Here is a 21,155-nt window from a genome sequence, read left to right on the forward strand (position 1 = left end):
GTTCTGGTACAAGAGGCTGCAGCTCACTGTGCTAATTCAGAAAGCATGTGTCCTATGTGGAAATTGGTCTGACAATCCTGAAAATAAAAATACCTTGTAAGTTGTTATCTCCTCTCTGGGGAACATTGTAGGTGCATTTATGATGTTATCAGTGGCTCTTGGCAGGTGCTTGACTGAGATCACAGGATCCTGTTCTTCCCACAGCAGAGACAGGTTTGTTTTCCTCTAGCCCCAGGTGATGAGGACTTCTCCAAAGGATTTAGGGAATCTGTACATTCTACAGTAGGTGTTGAGTCATTAATTGGGTGTCTAGTGCACACAGATTGACTCTCATTTCCTGAGTCTAATTTGGGTCAAAACTCATTCTAGAGGAAAAGAGTTGTTTTAAAAGCAAAGCTGGGTAAAGTGATGTTTAACTCAAGGTGCTCTGCTGAACGGTGTGGCAGTGCCTGTTGCTCAGTGTGCTGTGTCCAGTTCTGGGCTCCTTAGGACAAGAGGCACAGAGCTCCCGCAGCAGGTCAAGGCAAAGGTGACAAAGCTTATTAAGGGGCTGGAGCATCTCTCCAGTGAGGAAAGGCAGAGGGAGCTGGGCCTGTTCAGCCTGGAGAAGAGACACTGAGAGGACACCCATGAATGTCTGCAGGGAGGGTCAGAGCATGCACCGGGCTCTGCTCGCAGAGCTGGGCAATAGGACAAGAAGTAAGGGCAGAAGCTGCTGCATGGGAAGGTCCAGGTGAACGTGAGGAGGAACTTCACTGTGCAGTGACCAAGCACTGGGACAGATTGCTCAGGGGGGTTTTGGAGTTTCCCTCACTGAAGATGTTCCAGAGCCATCTGGACTCAATCCTGTGCCTTGTGCTCTGGGTTGCCCCTGCTCAAGCAGGGACGCTGGACCAGCTGTGGTCCCTTCCAACCTGCCCCATCCTGTGATTCTGTGACAGCATTTGGTAGGTTTAGGACAAGCCTGAACCTGAAAAAAATCCACCCTGAATTAAGGTTATAATGTGTGAGAAAGGATATCTTGGAACAGTTCAATGTGGCACTTGCAGCGTGCACAGGAATTCTTGCCTCTTTAGTTGTGTTGATCTGGAAGGATACATTTAAGGGCAGTTGGAAGTAATTTGGCACCATGATGCTCAGACTGTACTACACATGCAAATCCCACAGGATTTCAAAGTTTGTAGGGCTTTTGCACTTCAATATCCTTTTGCATGTGGTGGCAGGGCTGGATAATAGGACAGTACTTGACTTTGGAGGTTACATATTAAAAACAGTGGTACCTGTATCTCCAGGAGGTCTTCAGTGGTAACCTTCTAGGGCAGGAATCTGTGAAACAATCCCACACTAGTTTGCTTTGATTTTGATTTTAGTGTTCTAAAAACAGAAGAGCCACTTCTGATTGAGGATTTCTGGTGGAGTTTCAGTTTTGTGATAGAACTCCGAAAAAAAGCAGTTGAATACCCTCTAATGTATGTGGTTCTGGGTAGTGATTCTGAACACTTCCTTAACATTTCTGTGGAGTGTTATGATTGTCATATGTGCTGAATCCAGTTAATTGCAATTATTGTTGACTTATACATGTTGACACTCGGCAATGGCCTAAAGATGAGATAGGTGTGCTAGAGCCACAGCCAGTTGTGGGATTAGATGTGGTAGTTTGTCTACAGACATGAATGCTATTTTTTTGTTTGTTTGTAGATAGCATAATTTTAATAGTATCAAATCTGGTGTGCCACAGTTCTTCACCATTTTGCAATATGTGCATATGGGTTAGATAGAAAAGTGAAGCAATCCTTGCTTTTCCTAGTCATTAATCATTTGTAGCACTCTTGTGGTTTTTTTCAGCTTGTTTGGATTAACAGCTTAGAGTTTAAGATGCCTAAGTCGATGCTCTTTATGTACAGGTGATTCCTTTTTATGGAAGAGTTTTATGATAAGTTTTTCCACAGTTGAACTCCTGTCCAGTGATTTTCCATTGAAACAGTTGTAATTTTCATTTAGGGACATAAGAGTGGAGTCTTGGCTTTGGTTTCTTTCCTAGACTAGGTTTTTTTTCCCCTCAGTTTTCTTTCTTTTTTTTTTTAATTTTTTTTAAGTGTTCTCTCTAGCAACTGTGGCTTGTTACTGATAGATAGGTAGCTCTCCCAAATTAAATATTTAAACTTTAGTTATGTTTAGTCATGTAAAGCAGATATTGCAGGAGTGTGCCAGAAGGAAAGGACTTACTCTGATACATCTGGTTCTGTTTCAGTATTGAAATTCTTGTAGGGTTTAAAACTAAGAACAAAAGGTAACAGAGAACACCAGTACAGAACAGTTGTCCCTGGTTGTAACTTTTTGTCCTTTGTTCCAGAGGGGTGAAAATCCTTTTGGGCAGAGTTGATAAAATTTTTCTATAGAGTTAGTGTAGAAGGAGGGCTTCCTCAGACTTTCAGTAATAATATTTTTTAATAATATATTTTTCATTTTAAGTTCCACAGCATTTGTAGTTCTGTATTTGAATGTGGCTCACATGAATTCGAACACACCGCTTTCACTTGCAGACTTGAATATTTTCCCTGTGCAGGCTCTGTAGATGGAACATTCATGCTCCATGTGTAGAGAATGAGAAAACACATGGACACTTTAGCTGGAATGCATCTGGCACGGCTCTTCCTTGGGGAGATGGAGTGTTCCATAGCTGTGAGTTGCTGTGAGTTGTTTTCTTTTCAGAGTGGCAGAAAGTTGTTCCATAATTGTTCTTTTTCCAAGATGTTCTGGCTTCCCAAATTCTTCTTTTGCGGCTTGAGAACTGACTCCATCTTGTAGTCCACATGTGTTGTGTCCCTATTACCACAGAGATGGAAAGGTCATGATACTCCACCATTCATCTTTCATCAAAACAAAGGTGGGCAAGATCTTTACCTTGGAAGATTTTCTCCTTGGAAGAGCTTTGAAGGGGCTGTGGATGTCTCAAGTTGACATCACCTAAAGTCAGAGCCTTCAGCAGTGTCTTTAGAGCAGGCAAGTTTTTGTCAGCCAGCTCCTTGGGTGCTCCCGTCCTAACAATTCCATTTTTGAGGATAGTCCCTATCTGTCTCCATGATAAATCTGACAACTGTTCAGCATCGGGTTATTCAGTAAAATCCAGAAAGACAAAGTTAATGTGTGCTCAGAGTGCTCTGTTTTCATGTCTTAGAGGGCATGGCTGCTTGTGGCAGGGACATGGAACCAAGAAGCCAGAATTGTGACAGTAGCAGTTGTCCTCATTCCCTGTGAGTTCTAGATATGCCTCCACAAGACTTGTGTTCATTTTCTGTGGCTGCAGACTGGGCATTCAGCCAGTGCACATTTGTATAATACACTTTCACAAAGAAAAACAGTAAAAATCTACTTTAAGCAGGTTTATCTTTACTTTCATGATGAGAATTCCCCATTTTCATGGAATTACTATCTCAGAACCTTTCCAGTGGTCAGTGTCTGTCAGAACCATTATTTTATTCTTGGGAAAGGTGTAGTGCAGTGATGAAACTTGATTAAATAAGTGGAGGATCCTAGTGAGGAGGAGTCCCTTGGTGTGGAAGGGGAACTATGCTTTGTGGTCAAGTTTTGTTATCTGCTTGCAGTCTCAGTGTCATTGCCTGCAAAGGAAATCTGATAAACCTGAACCTTCTGTGGTGGGTTGACCCTGGTCAGTGGCTAAGCCCCAGTGTTGGTTCACTCCTCTACAGCAATATGGGGGAGAGAATCAAAAGGGCAGAAGTGAGGAAAAGCTTTGTGAGATACAAAGAAGTCCTTGATGCTGTGCGAGTGCTGCTGAGTGACAGCTCAAAGTTTGGTTTATTATCAGCACTGCTGCAGTCATGTACCTGAAACACAGCACCATTCAGGTTGCTTTGAGGGAAATTCACTGAAACTATACCTTGTACCTTCTGTCTCTGAAAGTCTCCAAATTTTGTTACTTCACTGCTCACAGAGTAAGTGGGGAGTACCTGTTTTTTAAGGAAGTGAACACTTGCTTTAATCCTTCTTAGCTAAACCCCCCAGGTTCAGAAGTGTTTGCAACATGAGGCTGATTTCAGCAAAGGCATTTGTGCTGTTGGCTGTCAGATTATTTCACACTGCTTTCCTGAAGTCACCAAGCTGTTCCTCTTTGACTTCCTGCCCACTGAAACCAGACAGAATTACTTCTTCTTCCAAGTTGTCTCCAGGGCATTTCTTCAGGAGTTGTTAAGAGACCTAGATGGTAGTGGTCTGTGGAGTTAGCTGTTTTGTGAAAGCTTGAACACTGCACCAGTGCAAGCTGTGGAGTAACTGGATGTATTCTTGATTCCTGAGTGAGGAGAGATCTATTTCCTGTAAAACTGATACCAGTAAGGTTTGTTCTGTGACTGCATACTCAGCTAACCACTATGGTAAATCAGTATGTCCTCCTTCTGAAATAGATGACCCATTTATCCTTTGTGACTCATTGCACCAAATGTTACCTCAGATGACTTGAAGTATCTGGAATCATTCTGAGTACTTCTGGCAAGCTTTCCTTTGAGTGGGTCAATATTGTTCAGATTTGTTGTAGTAATACTGTTCAGCACTTGAACTTCCCTGAATCCTCCAAAAAAGTGACATCAGATGTGTTTCATGACAGTTGGGGAGCTCATTTTCAATTATGTTGTGCAAGGTCTGTGGTCTTGGTTGGAAGAGACATTTTGCATCATGCTGTGCTGTGGGGCTGTGCACTCTTGGAAATGGGTGGGCAACCTCACTGCCTAATACCAGATTGACAGGTTACATAATGTAGTCATTTCTCTTTTAATAAGAAAATTGGATTTTGGGATAGGTACACAGAAATTCGCTCACCAGCAATTCGCCCAAGTGAAGCTTCAAACTTTCATATTTAAATTTGAGATGTGTTTTTCCTAAACCATGAGCAGCAGATTCTAATTAAAATGTAGAAAGTGGGGTATCAATCTGTTTTATTTCCTACAGCAACTGAAGGCGCTTCTGCTCCTTAATGAGTTCGCAGCCAAACGTTCTTGGATATGCTCCCAATTACATCAGGGTGTCTGGCCACATTTATGTTCTGGTTCCACTGTTGCAAATCTTTCTAGCCCAAGGGAAGGCTGTGTATGTTACTGGTTATCCATTTCCTTTTATATAGGTGAGAAAATTTTGATATTTAGACCCTCTGCTATTTTTGTTTTGTGTGAAAGAGAAGATTCAAGGCCTTGCTTATCCTTGTGGTCTTTAATGTACCTTATTTTTCAATACTGATTGAATGCATTTCTTACTATATGAAGAAAGACTCAGGTGACAAGGTAGTCAGCACTGCATGAACACGGCTTCGGTTCTGGTTCTTGATCAGTGAACTTCCTGTAGAGTTATTCCATCATTGCTGTTTCCTGATGTTATGTGTGCAGTGTAGAAGACTGTTTCAATCCCACGAGTTTGCCTTATTTTGTGTCAAGTAACTGAATTGTGAGGCTTTCTATGAGTTAGGATCCATATTAGGTCATTTAATTTAAATCCTGGTGGGAATCTAGAGGCATGTAAGAGTGTTCCTGGCTGATATTTTCTTCAAAACTACTACATAACCGGAAATGCTATTGGAGAATCACCATGCAGTGCCTGTTATAACACTGAATTCTTCTGCATCTTCTATATGTGGCCTACATAAGAAAACCACAAAACTAAAGATAACTGTATGTTAAAGAAGCTCCATTATTAGGCCACAGTTGAGACCAGGTTATGGCAAGAATGGTTTTCTGTGGCAATGGTACTAATTAATAAAAATGGCATTTGTAAGACTTTATCTGCGTGGGGACACAGAGACTTAAACCCTCAGTGGAGATACTGCAGTTGGATGTAAGTAGCTGTAGTGCTGTAATTTTTTGGTGTTCAGTAATTAATCTTTCACAGAGTATAAAATGGGGATGTCCCTGCTTTGACAGGTCATCTGTCTTTGGCTAGAATGTTGTGATACTATGATGGAAAGTATTTTATAAGTTGAAACATTAATTTTGTGTTCTGACATCTGGCACAAGGGAAATGTCATTTGAGAGCAGCTGCTAGGCTGAAGAAAATTAGTAGTCAAAAACTTGAAAATTAAAGTTTCACTTTAAATATGATGGTCCAAGGAAATGATGTATTTAGTAGGCAAAAAAAAAAAAAAGTGGAAGTGATGAGCTATTAGCTTCAGTGTCTCTGAGTCACCTATAACAGAAGAGCCTCATGGACACTTTTTCTTACACCTCACAAGGTGGCCTCTGCTGGGTCATACCCAGTTTTCTGCCCTGAGGTTCTGGGCTGCATCTGCAGTTAGTGTGGGATGGGTATTTTACATCACACTAATGAAGCATCCCAATCAACATGGCAGCTGTCATTGTGAGATTTGGAAATAAAGCTTTGTTTTATAGGAACTGTAGTAGATCATTCTACTACAGATGCTACTCCTTTATATAAAGTTACCAGAAGTAAAAAGTTTCAGAGCTGAAGCTGGTATGATTCTGTTCCTGTAACAAACAAATTCAATAGCCACTGTTGGTTCTGTGTGTGCATGTGCTGGTGCAATTTTACTAAAAGGATCCCACCTCTTAAAGTTTGTAAGGTCGAGCTACTTTGGGGGAAATGAAAGCTGAGAGATGTTATCTTAGAGTTCCTTCCTACTTATGAGTACCTAAGCACTGCATATTAAATCTGAACCTTACATTTTTACTTCTGTTACTTTCTAGATTTAAAACAGTGCCACCTTGCATTCCTTCCCCTTGACTCTCCTTAAGAATCATAGAATCCTAGAATGGTTTGAATTGGAAGAGACCTTAAAGGTTGTCTATTTCCCATACCACCACCATAGACAGGGACACCTTCCACTAGACCAGGTTGCTCAAAGTCCCATCCAACACTTCCTTGAACACTTCCAGGGATGGAGCCACCACAGCTTCTCTGGGTAACCTGTTTTCAGCATTCTCACAGTAAAGAATTTCTTCCTAATACCTAATCTGAACCTGCTCCCTTTCAGTTTAAGGCCATTCCCCCATGTCCTGCCCTTGTTCAAGGTCCCTCTCCAGTTCTCTTGTAGCCCCTTTGGGTACTGGAAGGTTCTGTAAAGTCCCCCTGGAGCCTTCACTTCTCCAGGCTGAACAAGCCCAACTCTGTCTCCAGAGGAGAGGTGCTCCAGCCCTCTGAGCACCTCTGTGGCCTCTGGCCTCACTCCTTATGTTGAGAGCCCCAGAGCTGGGTGCTGTATTCCAGCTGGGATCTCAGGAGAGCAGAAGAGAGGAGCAGATTCACCCCCTGTCACCTGCTGTCCGCTCTCCTTTTAATGCAGCTCGGGACATATTTGGCTCTCTGGGCTGCAGGTGCACGTTGCTGGGTCATTTTGAGCTTCCCATCAATCAACACTCCCAAGTCCTTTCTCCTCAGGGCTGCTCTCAATCCATTCTCTGCTTTTTGTTTGTGCTTGGAATTGTATGTGTTCACTTTAAAACAGGAAATAAGATGCCTGCTTTGTAGCAACAATTAGTCTTCAAAATTAGTCTTCAAAAACAGAGTTCAGATCTTCTGTTGCAAATATGTGAACTTGGTATTGCTAGAGCTGTCTCCTGCTTGCTGTGCTTCCTCATGGGATGGAAAAATCTTTCCAGAATTGTCCTTTTGTCTCTCAAAACTGTCCTCTCTGCTTGCTTCTCATGGGTCTGTGTATTGGTGAGCACAAAGTTGAAATGCAGTTATCAGCCAGCTCTGGGAAGTGCTTTGCTTACTCTTTTGCAACATTGCATTCCCTGTTAATTAGATGTATCCGACTCTCTGGTGCCTTCGAAACAAGTCAACGCTTGAGAAGACACATTTGGTCTTGTACAGTGACAGTTTTTCTCATCAGCAGAATTTTCAGGTGATAATTCATGCTGGTAATCTAAATTTATCTTTTTTCAGAGATAGAATGTGGTAGGGATAAGATTGTTCTTGCAATCTGAGTATTTACTTGATGTCCTTCTAACAGGGTCTAAATGATGTTATACGAACAGTTGCAATTTTTCAAGCAAGAAATATTTGTGTTCTACTTAGTGCTTGTTAACAGGGAAAGTGTGTACTTTCACATAGCTTTTGAGAACCCATTTTCTTGACACTTTTCATTTAGAGATACAATAGGCATGAAGACCTTGTCTTTCCTTTTGGAATGATCTTTCCAAGTACTTTTTATGAGACATTTCATTTCAGAGCTCTTTACTTTTTGACTGAATTTGAACTCTGTGACTCTTTCCCTCAAAGACAGCTACTTGTTCAGACTCTTGGATACAAATGTGAGCTTCAGGACAAGTCTCATTGTTTACCTTAGAAAAATATCTTTGTCCAAGAGTTTACACATCTTTTACAACACAAGATCCAACCCCAAACTTGGTGTATGCTTATTCCATGCTGTATACCCAGCTACTATTAATTTACTCTCCCAAACAGACCAGATCTAATATTTTTCTGTATGCATCAGTTTTTGGAAGAACTTGCTGAACTCAAGACACTGTCTCTGTAAAATAATTTTCCCCATCTCAAATCTTAAAATAAGCAATAGAAAAATAAGTGTGCTGATGGGTTGAACTGATTAGCAGCTGGGTGATGTATTTCGTGGTTTGTATTCCTGCTTTATTGTGAGTGTGTTAATGGCTGAGAGCTGAAGGCAGTGGGCAGAAGCTGGTGGGCTGACACAGTGCACTACAGAAACCTCATTTCCTTAGGAAAGCAGCTGGGGGAGGGTGAAGAGGTCCTGTTGGAGCAGAGGAGCTCAGGGTCAGGAGGTGCTGAGAGCACTGGTGGGTTTTTGGGAAGGAGGTAGACCCAGAAGCAGAACTGTGCAGGTGTTCAAAGCCTGCAGTGCAATAACACTGGTGTTGCACACCAGGCTGCTGTGGAGCTGTGGAGAAAAACTGCTCAGAGCCAGGGGCTGAGATTCTGCAGGGATCAAGACTTTTAGGAATTCAGGTGTCAGTAGCTTAGTGCTCACACTGTGACTTTTTATTCCTCCCCTCATCCAAAAAAAATTTTTTTGGGGGGGGGTGGGTTTATTACTTTATTTTTTGACTTTTTTATCCCCCCTTACTTTAAATTCTTATTGAGCACTTCTTAAAATGCAAATGGAACCACAGTATTAGGAAGCTTCTTAGGGCTTTTTGTAGAGGATTTAGTCTGCAACTTTCCTATGTTCTTTAGGCCCTGAGAGGTCTTATTAAAATTTTCATTTCCTGATTGGATAGATGGATTTTCCAAATGAATAATTTAATATGGTACTGTAGATGACACTTCAAATGAAATTACTTTGAGCATAATTTCATTTTTTACTTTGTCATTTCACTCTCATTTTCCCGCAGGATGTCATAAGAAGGAATCTCTTGTTTATCAGTGTTCACACAAGTGTGAGTGAAGGGGATTTCAAAAAACCCCATAACCATATTATTTAACATTTTCAATAGAGCCACAGTAGCATATTTCCATATTCAGTTGAATGTGCCAGAATTTTGTTTAGTGTTTTTATCTGTATTGTGCCTTGCATAGATCAAATTATGACTTTTCTGGCTATCACCACATATGATTAGACACTTCCAGAAATTATTTTGTGTATCTGAACAAATAATGTACAGTCAGTAAAATGATAAATGTGGGATTCCCACCCCATGGCCCCAGATTATCTCTGTATTCTCTGCTCCTCGGAAAAAAAATTGCATAATAGGAAAAAAACCCAAACCATAGTAGAATGTAAAACATGACTATACTTAAATAGTAAACCAAGTGTTTCAACATCTTTATGTTTTAAGTATTGCATTGCAAAGTTATTTTTTACATAAGTTACATTGCAAACATTACAAACTTACATTGCAAACTTGTGTTTTAAGTGTTGCATTTAGACCTGATTCTTCATATTCAGGAGTCCTGTAAATAAATACTGATACAGAAGAATTGTTGCATGTAGTCTTCTTTACCTATTATAGTCCTGTAAAGTGATTTTAAAAAAATAATTTTTAGCACATGGACGGACTTCTTTAAGAGAAAATGTAGAAAGCTTTTTCGTGAAGTCTTTGCTGAATTTTATAGTATGAATAACTTTCCTGTATACTCCACAAAATCAGATTACAGTAACAGCTACTTACATCTCTGGAGTGTAAATATCTGAAATCTGATTCTGACCTTGCCATCTGTGTTTGGTTAAAAACATCAACCATACAAAAAGTAAAAAAAAGGTATAAGAGAAAAATATTTGCACAGACTTTTTTAAAATTAATTCAAATTTTGCTGAAATGGGTGCTGATTAAAGTGTTGAAATAACAATTGTGAAAATTTAAAATTGTTTTGGTAAAATTAGAGTCCTACAGTTATATTCAGGAAGTTTCAAAGTGGAACTTGTTTTTATTCATTTGGTATATCAGTTAAAGATAATTCCAGAGAATGGTTGTAGAAGGAAGATAACTTATTGAAAACAGTAATAGTATTTAGCAAATAGGATAGGATTATTTTTAAAGCTGGGTAAGTAAACATAATTAATTACAACTGAGAAGCTGCCTACTTTTTTTTAAGCATTAAAGACATTGATTCAGAGTACAAAGCTGAGTATGATTTTGACATCCTGATTTTTATACCTTCCTTGAAAATAAATAGCAAATATTTTCTCCAAGAGAGTTGGGAAGTTTTTTTCAGCTTGGTATGTTCAAAAGACTGCCTGTTTAATATAGAGTGTTTATTTGAAGTCTGATCTTCCCTTCCTATGCAGAAGCTGGCAAAAATGATTTGTTTGCAAACAAGAAGGGGAATTGTCAGTGAGCAGGAAACTTTCTCCCTGCCAGCTGCCCAAGCTTTTTTCAAATTTCTTGAATATTATGCCAACTGTTGGGTAGGGAGTTACTTGAAATTTTTTTAACATTCATTGTTGTTTTATTGTCATTTCTTAAAGGCTTTTGCAAAAGCACCCAGTAAAAATACAGTGTTTGTCCAGGAGTGTGTTACATCCCAAACTAATGTCTGGAAGGAGGAGTCCCGAGGTGCAGCTGTTCCAGCCAGGCTGCATTAATTGTATCAGCAATACCTTGATAAAATACTGTGGGAGTTGGAATCCTGCTGAAAGGTGGGGGATGATGGTATGAAAATGGTTATTCAGGAGCAGCTGGCACTACGATAGGTGAGGGCCAGAAAAGCTTTTTAAAGGACAGCTCGTGCTGTTGCAGAAGTTCCCACTGGAGCTCTTAAAGATGAGAGAGGCAACGGCAGCAAAGTCAAGTAACTTTTTACAGAACTTTGCAAACTGCCAGTGAGTTCATTGCCACTGGTCACTGAGGTTTTGTTCTCAAAAGGGGCTTTCAGCATGAGGCAGTACTTTGCAGGACAGTTTTCCAAGGATAATACTGAGTTTTTGGCATTTGGCAGCATTAGAGGGACACTGCTGCTGCAGCTGAATAGGCCTCTAACCTGTGGTGATGATGGTAACATCCCTATTCATTCCCTCTTCTTCCTCCTCATTCTGCTTCCCTTTTCTCCATTTCCTTCCTCTTCTGCTTTTTATGGTATTTATCTGTTTTCGTTTTGCTTGGCACTGATACAGCTTCAGTGGATGAAGTTCATCCTAAATGTGAATTTCCCCATGAAGAGCTGTTTTAGAGTACCAGTGGCTAACCAACTGATTCAGTGGAGTAAGATGTGGCATGTTTTGTCATATTCCCACTTTTTACCTTAATTAAAATACAAGCTAGAATATTTTCTCTCCTTTATTTACAAAACATAGAAATTGTTTCTGATAGCCAGGAGCAAGGGAAATGCTAGCCTGCCTAGGAGATTATCCATTGCAATAGTGGAGAGCATGATCCTGCAAGTAAGATGCCAGTCTATGATTTGGGTGGTAATGATTGAGCCTGTTTCTTGTACATCCCTTTCTTTGTGCTCTGCAAATGACACAAGTACAAAAATCAAATAAATACCAAGACAATATAGGATTTTGAACCATCACAAGTATTTCAGGTAGTCCTGACTGCAGTGCCAATACATCTGGGGGAAGACTGAAATGCTACTTGTTTTTATTTCCCCTGCTAAGTTCAACAAATTTTTCCTGTTTACAAAGAAAAGAGCCTGAGGGTTGCCTTATTCCATTATTTGCTGCATCCTTGATGATACTGCAAGCCTCCAGAACAGCTGCCATTCAGATTCCCAGCATTGTTGGATTGTTGTATGCATCTCCCTGACCTGGTTTAGAGGAACTGAGTCTGAGCTGTGCCAGTTGTACAAAGAGTGTCTGTGGTCCCTGTGAGAAGCCTGTCTACATTCCTAAACATGCCAGCATTTTGTCTCACCTTTTGTAGGCATAGGCTGCAATAAAGTCTTTATTCTCTTAAGAAATCAGAATTAAATGCTCTTTATGTAAACTTCCATGTCCTGCCCACTTCAGACTTTAAGATGCACATGGCCTGTGTTGTGCTGGTGGGGGTTGGACAGATTTTTTTAGAATTTCATTTATTTTAGGCCTATCAAAGAAACATTTTCTTTCTAAGTGTTTATATTTGTTCTCCTTTGGCTTCTTGTTCCCTTTTGTTTCAGCACTGACTTCTGTATAGGGACTGAGTTAAAATGGGGATATCTTCTGTAGTATTTTCTGTCTTCTGCAGAAGATTTCTGTAGTGATGTTTATAAAGGTACAGGGAGGCCCCAGGTACATTTGTGTTCCCAAGATGGAACATGAGTTGTCTTCATGCTTCTGTGAAAAGCATTTCCAAAACACCTAAAAGTGACAAGAATCCTGAGTAGTTTAAAACTTCTGCAAGGTTCAAGTAAAGAACCTTGCTATGAAAAGAATTTTACTTCAGAGCAGATTTTAGTGATGTCTTTAGCACTGGCTCCTCTTTTGAGAAGGATCAGAGGTTCTGTGCTCTGCCACCTGCCTGTGCATCTTTCACACTGACAGTGTGTTCCTAACTCTGAACGTGGAAAGTTGTACTTCTGAATACTTGACATTGTTTCTTACCTTTACATCTACAGTGGTCATTTTAAACAATTTTCCATGGCATAATTACTCATGTTCTCTGTGATCTGTTGCTTGTTTCTTCTTCAGGCCTGAAAATTATACCTTTTGTAACAGATCACCAAACCTTATTATACCTTTTGCAACAGACCTTCCATTCAAAGCTTTGCATGTTAACAATACTTGGTGCTCAAATGCATTTTTATCAGGGGTTTGTGAGTGAAAAGACAAGAGTGTATCACAGTCCTCATTAATTTGGAATGTAAGTTACATGAACAGCTTGCTTCTGGAATTTCAAGGGCGAACAAGAGATGGCATGTGACCTTTAATGGGGAAAGATTTATACAAGAAGGGAGTTTAGGGGACTAGGGTTCAGGAACCAGCAAATTATGCCAGAATTTTAATGTGTTGCATGTTTGTACTGTTTAAAGAAAAATATGGGAAAAGGAAAAGGAGGGCAGATCAGAAGTTAGCTGGGAAGAAAAGTTGCTTTTCCCTTTGTAGCTTAAGGTATAGACCGCTTGTTCAGAATTCTTACAGGATGAAATCTGGGGTTTGGTCTTGGCAATTCACTCTGTAAGTACTATATGTGGGCAAGACTTTAATGTCTAAAGTTTTGAAGCCTAATTTATTTTGTGGTCAACAGTGATTCGTAATGGATTAACGAGTTAAGCCCTCTTAAAGGTAGGACAACTATTGGATGAGAATGATAATGTTTATTTTAACCTGGCATCTTTAGTGAAAATGCAGTTCATTGCTGTAAGTGCCAAATTGCAGTTTGGAAAAATGGTTGCAGTGTTTTTACTTTTGTACTTCACTTTATGCCACAAAACTTCACAACAAAATGAAACAAAAAATACTGCAATTCAGTTGACATATGGGAATAGTTTTGCTTTTGTAGGAATGACTATTAAGATAACAATATGAGTGTTTGATAACGATAATAATGGCAGTAGTTTTGTTAGAAATGTCTCTCGTTACTGGCAGGCATGTTTTGTATATATAATTAATAATGAGAGCAATTGCTGTTTCATGTGGAGCACGCTGTTAATGTGCAGTGATTACCCATGCTCTGCTCTCACACACAGTAGTTTGCATTTAGTTGATTGTTGTCTGAGTGATGTCTGAAGTGCATCTGAGTTCAAGTGATTTAAAAAAACCTCCAGAATCTTCTGTCTGACTGGTCAGAATTCAATGAACAGTGCTAGTCATGGGCTTTCCACCATAGTTTTGGGTGGCTTGCACGTTATTTGAAAGGACACCAAAAGACAAACATTCTTTTCTTGCAGGCTCTTCCTGGTGGCTGTGGCCATCTGAAGCCATTGACACTGCAATGAACTCTTTTTCCAGTTCAAAAATGAGGTGTCAGTGTTAATGAGTGGCAGTTCACAGAATCATTTAGGTTGGAAAAGACCTTCAAGGTCATCAAGTCCAACCTCTGACCCAACAACACGGTGCCAACCAGACCGTGGCACTGAGTGCCACATCCAGTCATTGCCTGAACTCCTCCAGGGATGGTGACCCCACCACCTCCCTGGGCAGCCCATTCCAGGGTCTAACCACCTCTTCCATGAAGAAATTCTTCCTAATGTTCTTAAAACCTCTGAAGTCTTGGTAGGTCTACAAAGCAGATACTATCAGGCACAAACTGAGGAGGTTGCTACTGGTGTTCACTGTGTGCATGTTTTTAATGTGGTGTCACGTTTGTTTAATTAGCTTTAGTTAATAGGAATTTCACCAGGGCACTGAGGGAATGTCCTTTGAGTGTTAAGAATTAATAAAAGGGGCTTGAAAGAAGGGTAGATACAGAGTGAAGGGAATGTGGTCAAAATCTGAAGGTATTAACAGGAAAATCTGAATCACCTTTATAACTTTTTTCCTCATGTGGCTTCAATATTTTTGTAAAGTTGTCAGTAGTTATCAGTAGCATATATTGAAACAAATGATAGTTGTTGAAATACACGACCTGATATTTTTCTGTTTCTTCCTGTTATGCTAAAGCAGTCGAGAATGCAAATTCACTTGGGTGTTGAGTTGCAGCCACCTCTTGGATAATTTGTTATTTTCAGACACAACTGCTCTGCTGAAAGTTGGATGATTTAATAAAAATCAGCTGAAGGCAGATAGTGTCCACACCCCCTCACCCCCAACCATGGGATTTAGGGACTTACTGTAATTCTGCTGATATTTTGCTGGTTAGATTGAAAAATGTCAACAGAGAATCAACAGTAATTGCAATATAAAGTATTGGGAAAATGTGGTGAGCATATGGTACTGGACTGGGTTTGTTATTAAAGGAAGTGCAGCTGCTGGGTCTTCTTTTACACAGGAGATTCTTTCAAGTGCTCTGGGTCTAAACATTTCCCAAAGAAGGCAGCTTGTAGCTCAGTAACTTCTGTAATTGAAAAGAATAATTTTATTTATTTTTCAAATTTATCAAATTGCAATGAATTTTACCTTGTGATTGCAAACATAGAAAACTCTGAGAAGATTCTGAAGAATTGCCCTAGTTTTGAACGAGGGCAGATTCATTAAAAAAAGAAAACCCAAAAGTCCCCTCAAGCCCAACCAAATTTTAGTAGGATGGAAAGCGTGTCTCCTACCTATCTCTATTGTATTCAACTTAAGAAATCATGTGAAATAGTTAGATTTTATGCATTATAAGTAGATTTGTAAATCTGTATCACAGAACTTTTCTGTTGAAGGATTAACAGTGCTCCTTCTGTTGGTGTTTTATTTTTTTACTCATATCTGATGGATGTGAATACTTTTCTAATGCTCATATGTTGAACACAGAGCTGTTCACTTCCCTTTTTTCCCCCTTTAAAATGTTGCATTTCTGTGATACATTCTTCAGGTACTGTTCCATGAACTTTTTGAAAATTATAGTCTCAGTATCTATGTTGATGCGTTCCTGAAGATCCATCATTACTGCTGTGGGCTGTAAGTTTGACTGTTTAATACCTGGAATGTTTGTGAGGCTTCTGTGAGCTGTTCTGAACAGGATCCTTTTCTAAACTTTTTGAGAACTCGGATACCAAATGAGTTGGGCTGAACTAGAGGTGGATAGAAAGCATTTTGGTTTTCAGGTGTTTTCCCACCAGTGGGGACAGGCTGGTTCTGGGGACACAAGGAGGGACATGGTGCTGCACCTCTTAGGGAGCTGCTCCATTGGATGTGTGGAGATTTTTCTTTGATCCCAGAGGTGACCTCAAGTGCAAGTTCAGGCAGCATAAGAAGTTTGTGTGGCTTTCATAAAATGCTCAACAGCACATCATTTTCTTCAGGGAAATTCCTATGGAGTTTTAGTATCCTTCTTGAAAGCAAAATGGAATTACACGTAGTAAACTCTAACACTGGTGGCCAGCATTAGTGGCCTTCTAAGGAAAGCAACCTAAAAAACCTGATAAGCTTTTAACATAGAGGAGAGAATATTAAAAACTCTTAAAAGAAAGTGTACATCTCTCGATTCTGAATTAAAAGCTTCCTCTACTGTAATGTAGGGAGAGTCTTTGTAGCAGTCAAGTAAAAAGAGAACTAGAAGGATTGCTAGCTTCAGAATATGATGAAGTAGAAGAAATTTTGAGCTACTTTCCTGAATGTCATTATTTATAAGTGTAGTTAAGTATAAGTAGTGTCAGAGGTCTCAGTCTCTTGTAAACTGAATTCAGAGTTTAAAAAAGTCACCTGTGTTCCCACAGGGAACCTTAGAGAGCATATACATAGCAGGGACTGTTTGCTGCTGTAACTCTTTGATATGTCCTTTTCCAGAAGTATCTTTTCAGCTCGGTCCTTCTGCCCTTTCTTGCAGGCTGAGCTCTGCCTGGAGGGTGTCTGTGCTCACCCTGCCTTGGGTGCATTTGTTTGCTGTCTCTTCTCTGTGCCACCTGCCAGCCCTAGAACAACTGGAGGAAGAAGAGATTTGACAGAGAGATGACTTAGGATAAGCAGATAATGTGGTCATTTGAGACTTGAACTCACCAAGGGGAGAAGTTCTGACACTGTCAGTGAAGGAGCAGCCCCTTTATGCAGTCACCTGCTCCACACTCACTACTGCTCTGCATAAAGCAATGGAAAGGCCTTGCTAGAGCACATGGTGGGGAACACTTACCAGTGGGATCGGTGACTGGTGACCCTGTTCAGTTCTTAGAGTCTGACAGGGAGCTCCTTTTCCTTACAAAAACTGCAGCTGGAGTCATGTCTGAATTTGTTCCTTGCTTTCTGGCACATCCTGGCTCTGCCTTCTGAGCATCTCTGCAGCTCCTCTGTAACTGAGCTACTTCCCTTGGCTTTTAGCTTGCTGAGCTGCTGCACAGAGCCCCCAGCTCTGTGTGATTGCAGGCTGCCCTTGGCAGCCACACCGTGTGCTACCTTGGGGCTGAGATTGCTTTTGGGAGTTTTCCTCTTTGTAGTTTGTATGGCCATTGTCCCAAGAACATCTGTTCTCAGATTATTCCCAAGAGACAGTTCCAGAAGGTTAAGTGTAAATATGCACAAACTGGAGACAACTTACTAACTTCTTACTGACCCATCAGATTGGTTCTGCCCAAATGCCTTGTAAGATGTTTTGTGGTTTTTAAGGTAACAGCAAACTCAAACTGTAGATTAGCAGGAAGCTTAGAGGAAGCCTATTTTCTTTCACTATAACACTGATTTATGCTAGCAGACTTGAGTTGTGTCAGACTGAAAATGTTTTTTTATGGTAAAGCCAGGAGAGTAATGTATTCATTGCTGCTGCCTGGGTGTCTGCAGAGGAGGCAACACATATGGACTGCTACTACTAATACATAAGTTGGACTGCTTCATAATATCAGAATACAGCTTTAAGAAGAACATATTCGAGAAGATTTTCTCTGACAAGAAAATTTTTAGCAATTTGAATGCTTAATCTCAAAATTTTGTGATACAACTTTAAAGAAAAGATGATTCAATTAGATAAGACGGGTCAGCTATTAAAAGGTATTTTAAATGGTTGCAAATTCCAACTTTGCTATTGATCTATGGAACAGACTGAAGAATGAGACACCCTGGACAGCAGCCCTGTGGAAAGGGACCTGGGCTCTTTGAAGTTACAGCTTCTTCCTTAGGGGGAGAGGAGATGCAGGCACTGGTTTCTTCTCTCTGGTGACCAGCACCAGGACCTGATGGAATGGCCTGAAGCTGAGTTAGGGGAGGTTAGGTTGGATATCAGGGAAAGGTTTTTGCAGGATTTATTGTAGGATTTCAGAAGGTAAAACCAAAATTCTTGTTTGTACGTGCATTTCCTGTACCATTCAGGCTGACGCAGCGCTACAATTGTGGTGTTTCCAAAATTTATCTATAGCACTGTTGCTTCCAAAAAAAGGAACATGTAAAAAAAGAGGACAGTTGCATCAGAAAATTTACCAGAAATTATCGGGTTTTCTTCACATCTTTCTGTGTGGAAAACCACTGCTGACTTGTGCAAGGAAACCAATGAGAAATACTGGCAGAGAGCTAGTGTGTCCTGGATGAATCATGTTCTAATCTGCGGATTTATTTCAATCTATAGGCTTCTTTTGGAAGATTGCTTCTTGAGAAACTATTGCTTTCTTTTTTAGATATCACATTATCCATTGTATTATTCTTAAACTCACTGCTGTTTGTAGAGAGAGACTGAAATTATCAATAATCATTTATCACTTTGAAAATGTGTGTGAGAGGCAGAGGCTGGATGCAGCTCTTAGCTTCATTTCCTGTAGTGATTCTTTGTGTTTCTGCTAGAAAATGTGAAGACTGTATTTATTATATAACTTGCAAGACACATTAGAGGAGTGTGTTCTGCCTCTTGTGGCAAAAAACTTACTAATATTGGGTATATTTTGAAAATATTCTCAAATACATGGTGACTTCAATTCCACCATTTTGCCTTTAAGTAATTGAGTTTTATCTTTCAGCAGGACCAACAGAAGGTTTGGGGAAAATAATACAAAGATTTCCTCAGAAGGACTGGGAAGACACTCCTTTTCCACAGGGAATAGAGTTGGTAAGTTTGCATTACATTTTACAATTTTTAGAATTTCTTTCACATGCAGTTGGAAGATACATCTGCCTTCATGTATGATCTGTATTGTTTAATCCAGCAGGGCATGAGTAGAAATTAGTGAGCACAGGGGTTAGATAAAAGGTTTAAGAACAACAATTTTGGCTAACAGAAGATAATTTATTCTGGTATGTACAGCTAAGTAAATATTCCTAGAATATAGAAAATGTCTGCTGTAAATTTATAAACCGTGTATTTAAAAGAAATGCTTATTTGTGCCTCTACGTTTTTGTGAGTAACCTCCAGATGGGAGATGACTTTTCACTGTCATGTTCAAATAATTACAAATGTGTATTTATATAATGTGGATTTTAAAAAGAAATTAATATGATATCTCAATAAACTGGATTTATTAATGGTCAGCAAGGCTGGTGTGCAGGGATCGATCTTGAATAGAAGATTCCCAAGGTGCTGCTTCTTTCCCTTCCTTGGTCTCTTCTTGTGGGATGCAATGAAAAGGTGTCTCTCACTCAGTTGGATCAGGGTTTCACTCAGCATCTTGTCCCTAAAAATCCTGAAGAGACACAAAGGACTGTGGTCATATTCTGAAATGAGGCTTCTGAGAAGTCAGAGTGAAACTTTCACTGGCGTGAACTGAGCAACTTCTGGGACAGGATGAGCTGCAGGAGGAGATGGGCTCTAAGAAATGTTGCAATAGGAGTTGCAGTGCTGTGGGGCACAATCAGCTGCAGAGGACAAAGACAGTGACACTTCACTGAGTTTATTGCACAGGTACAGCCACCAGAACAGCTTTTCCCAGCCTGGCACCTTTCAGGCAGTGTTCAGCTCCTTGCTTCTGCTCTCTCCCTGAGAGGTGCCTTCGCTCCCTGCGCTGGCATATGCGGCCGCGTGCTCCTTTTCTCTGGTTCTGTGGTTTCATTTCTTCACAGCCTAGCACCAGCCTTGGTTTTCAGCACCAGCCTTGGTTTTCAGCACCAGCCTGGGCTTTCAGGGCTTGCCATGCCCTGGTCTTTGGGATGAGCAGGATTTGTCATGCACGTGATGGAATTGCAGCCTCTGTGGTGCGCTTGCACAACAGCAGGTTTGGCAATGCTGAGCTCTGCTGAAATGGGGGAAGCTCCAAGGTTCAAGCAGGAGGGTTCATCTTGCCTCAAAAGAGCCCAGAGGCTGAGTCATGGAGAGATTTCCTCTGTCCCACAGATGTGCCTGACCTCCTTCAGAGAAAGCAACGGGTTTGACTACCTGTGAAGATATGGAATAGGCACAGCTTCTCCTGAAGCAGTGAATCTTAATCTGTGCCCAGGTGTTATCTCCCGCTTAAGTTTAATTGTAGGATTTTAGCACCACAAGAAACACAGTTCTAAAGGAAGATTTTCTTTTAATGGGGAAAAAAATGTTATTTCTGTATCAATTCTCAAATGACTCTTTAGGCAAAGCCATTAAGACATTAAGCTTTCCAACTAAAACAAAATCTGACAATTTAAGAACATCGATTCATCCAGTTGGCAAAATCAGTCAAATTCTGATCAGCTTTCCAAGTGTGGTAAATAAAATTTTAGTTAATGAAGATTGAGGAATTAGAGACAGTGCAGAGATCAAGTACTAAAGTAAATCACATACGAAAGTCAGATGTTGGCAGGAAGTTATTTTCAAGGTTTTGGATGAATCTAACAAGAATCAACATTAATTCATGGAAAGGAAAGAAGAAAAGCTGCATTACCATGTTCTGGTTGTCACCTTAAGGGCAGATTTAATATCATTAAGGGCAAATGTTGTTAAATATGTGTTTCCTGAGGTAAAATTTAAGGAAAAAGAGATGGGGGAAAAAAGGTAAGAATAGAATAGTTGACAAATGTATATGAGACTGAAGAGATACATATTTATTAATAGCACTTAGTTCTATGAGAAGTTTGAGTTAATATCCTCTTAAATGTACTTCATCTTCTTTGAAAGATCTGTATGGTTTCTGTTACATGGGAAAAAAGCCATGGTTTGTATCTGAAAAACATGTCAAGCTCTCTTCACTGTGTTCTCATGAAGGAAAAAGGCCAAGGCTTTTCATGCTTAATGATAGGATTGAAGGGAAATTTGCTCTTTGAGTGTTGTCTTTTGCCAATGGTTGTTCTCCTGCTGTGAAAACCTTCAGCTGATTATTGGTGATGATCTCAGCAT

The 21,155-nt window shown here is 40.1% G+C and overlaps 1 protein-coding gene across 5 annotated transcripts in view; it reads left to right on the top strand.

Moving 5' to 3' along the window:
* SBF2 (SET binding factor 2) overlaps positions 1-21,155 on the top strand; it is a 230,197-nt gene that overhangs the window by 25,470 nt on the left and 183,572 nt on the right. For 4 of the 5 annotated variants that reach the window (XM_021529470.4, XM_085580076.1, XM_021529472.4 and 1 more), the window contains exon 2: positions 18,877-18,965. In XM_021529470.4, the coding sequence (XP_021385145.3) occupies positions 18,877-18,965 (89 nt within the window). The remainder of the gene's footprint in view (positions 1-18,876; positions 18,966-21,155) is intronic. The other variant, XM_021529471.4, reaches the window with a different exon arrangement.

This window comes from Lonchura striata, chromosome 5 (assembly GCF_050655825.1).
Source record: "Lonchura striata isolate lonStrDom1 chromosome 5, ASM5065582v1, whole genome shotgun sequence".
Lineage (NCBI taxonomy): Eukaryota > Metazoa > Chordata > Aves > Passeriformes > Estrildidae > Lonchura > Lonchura striata.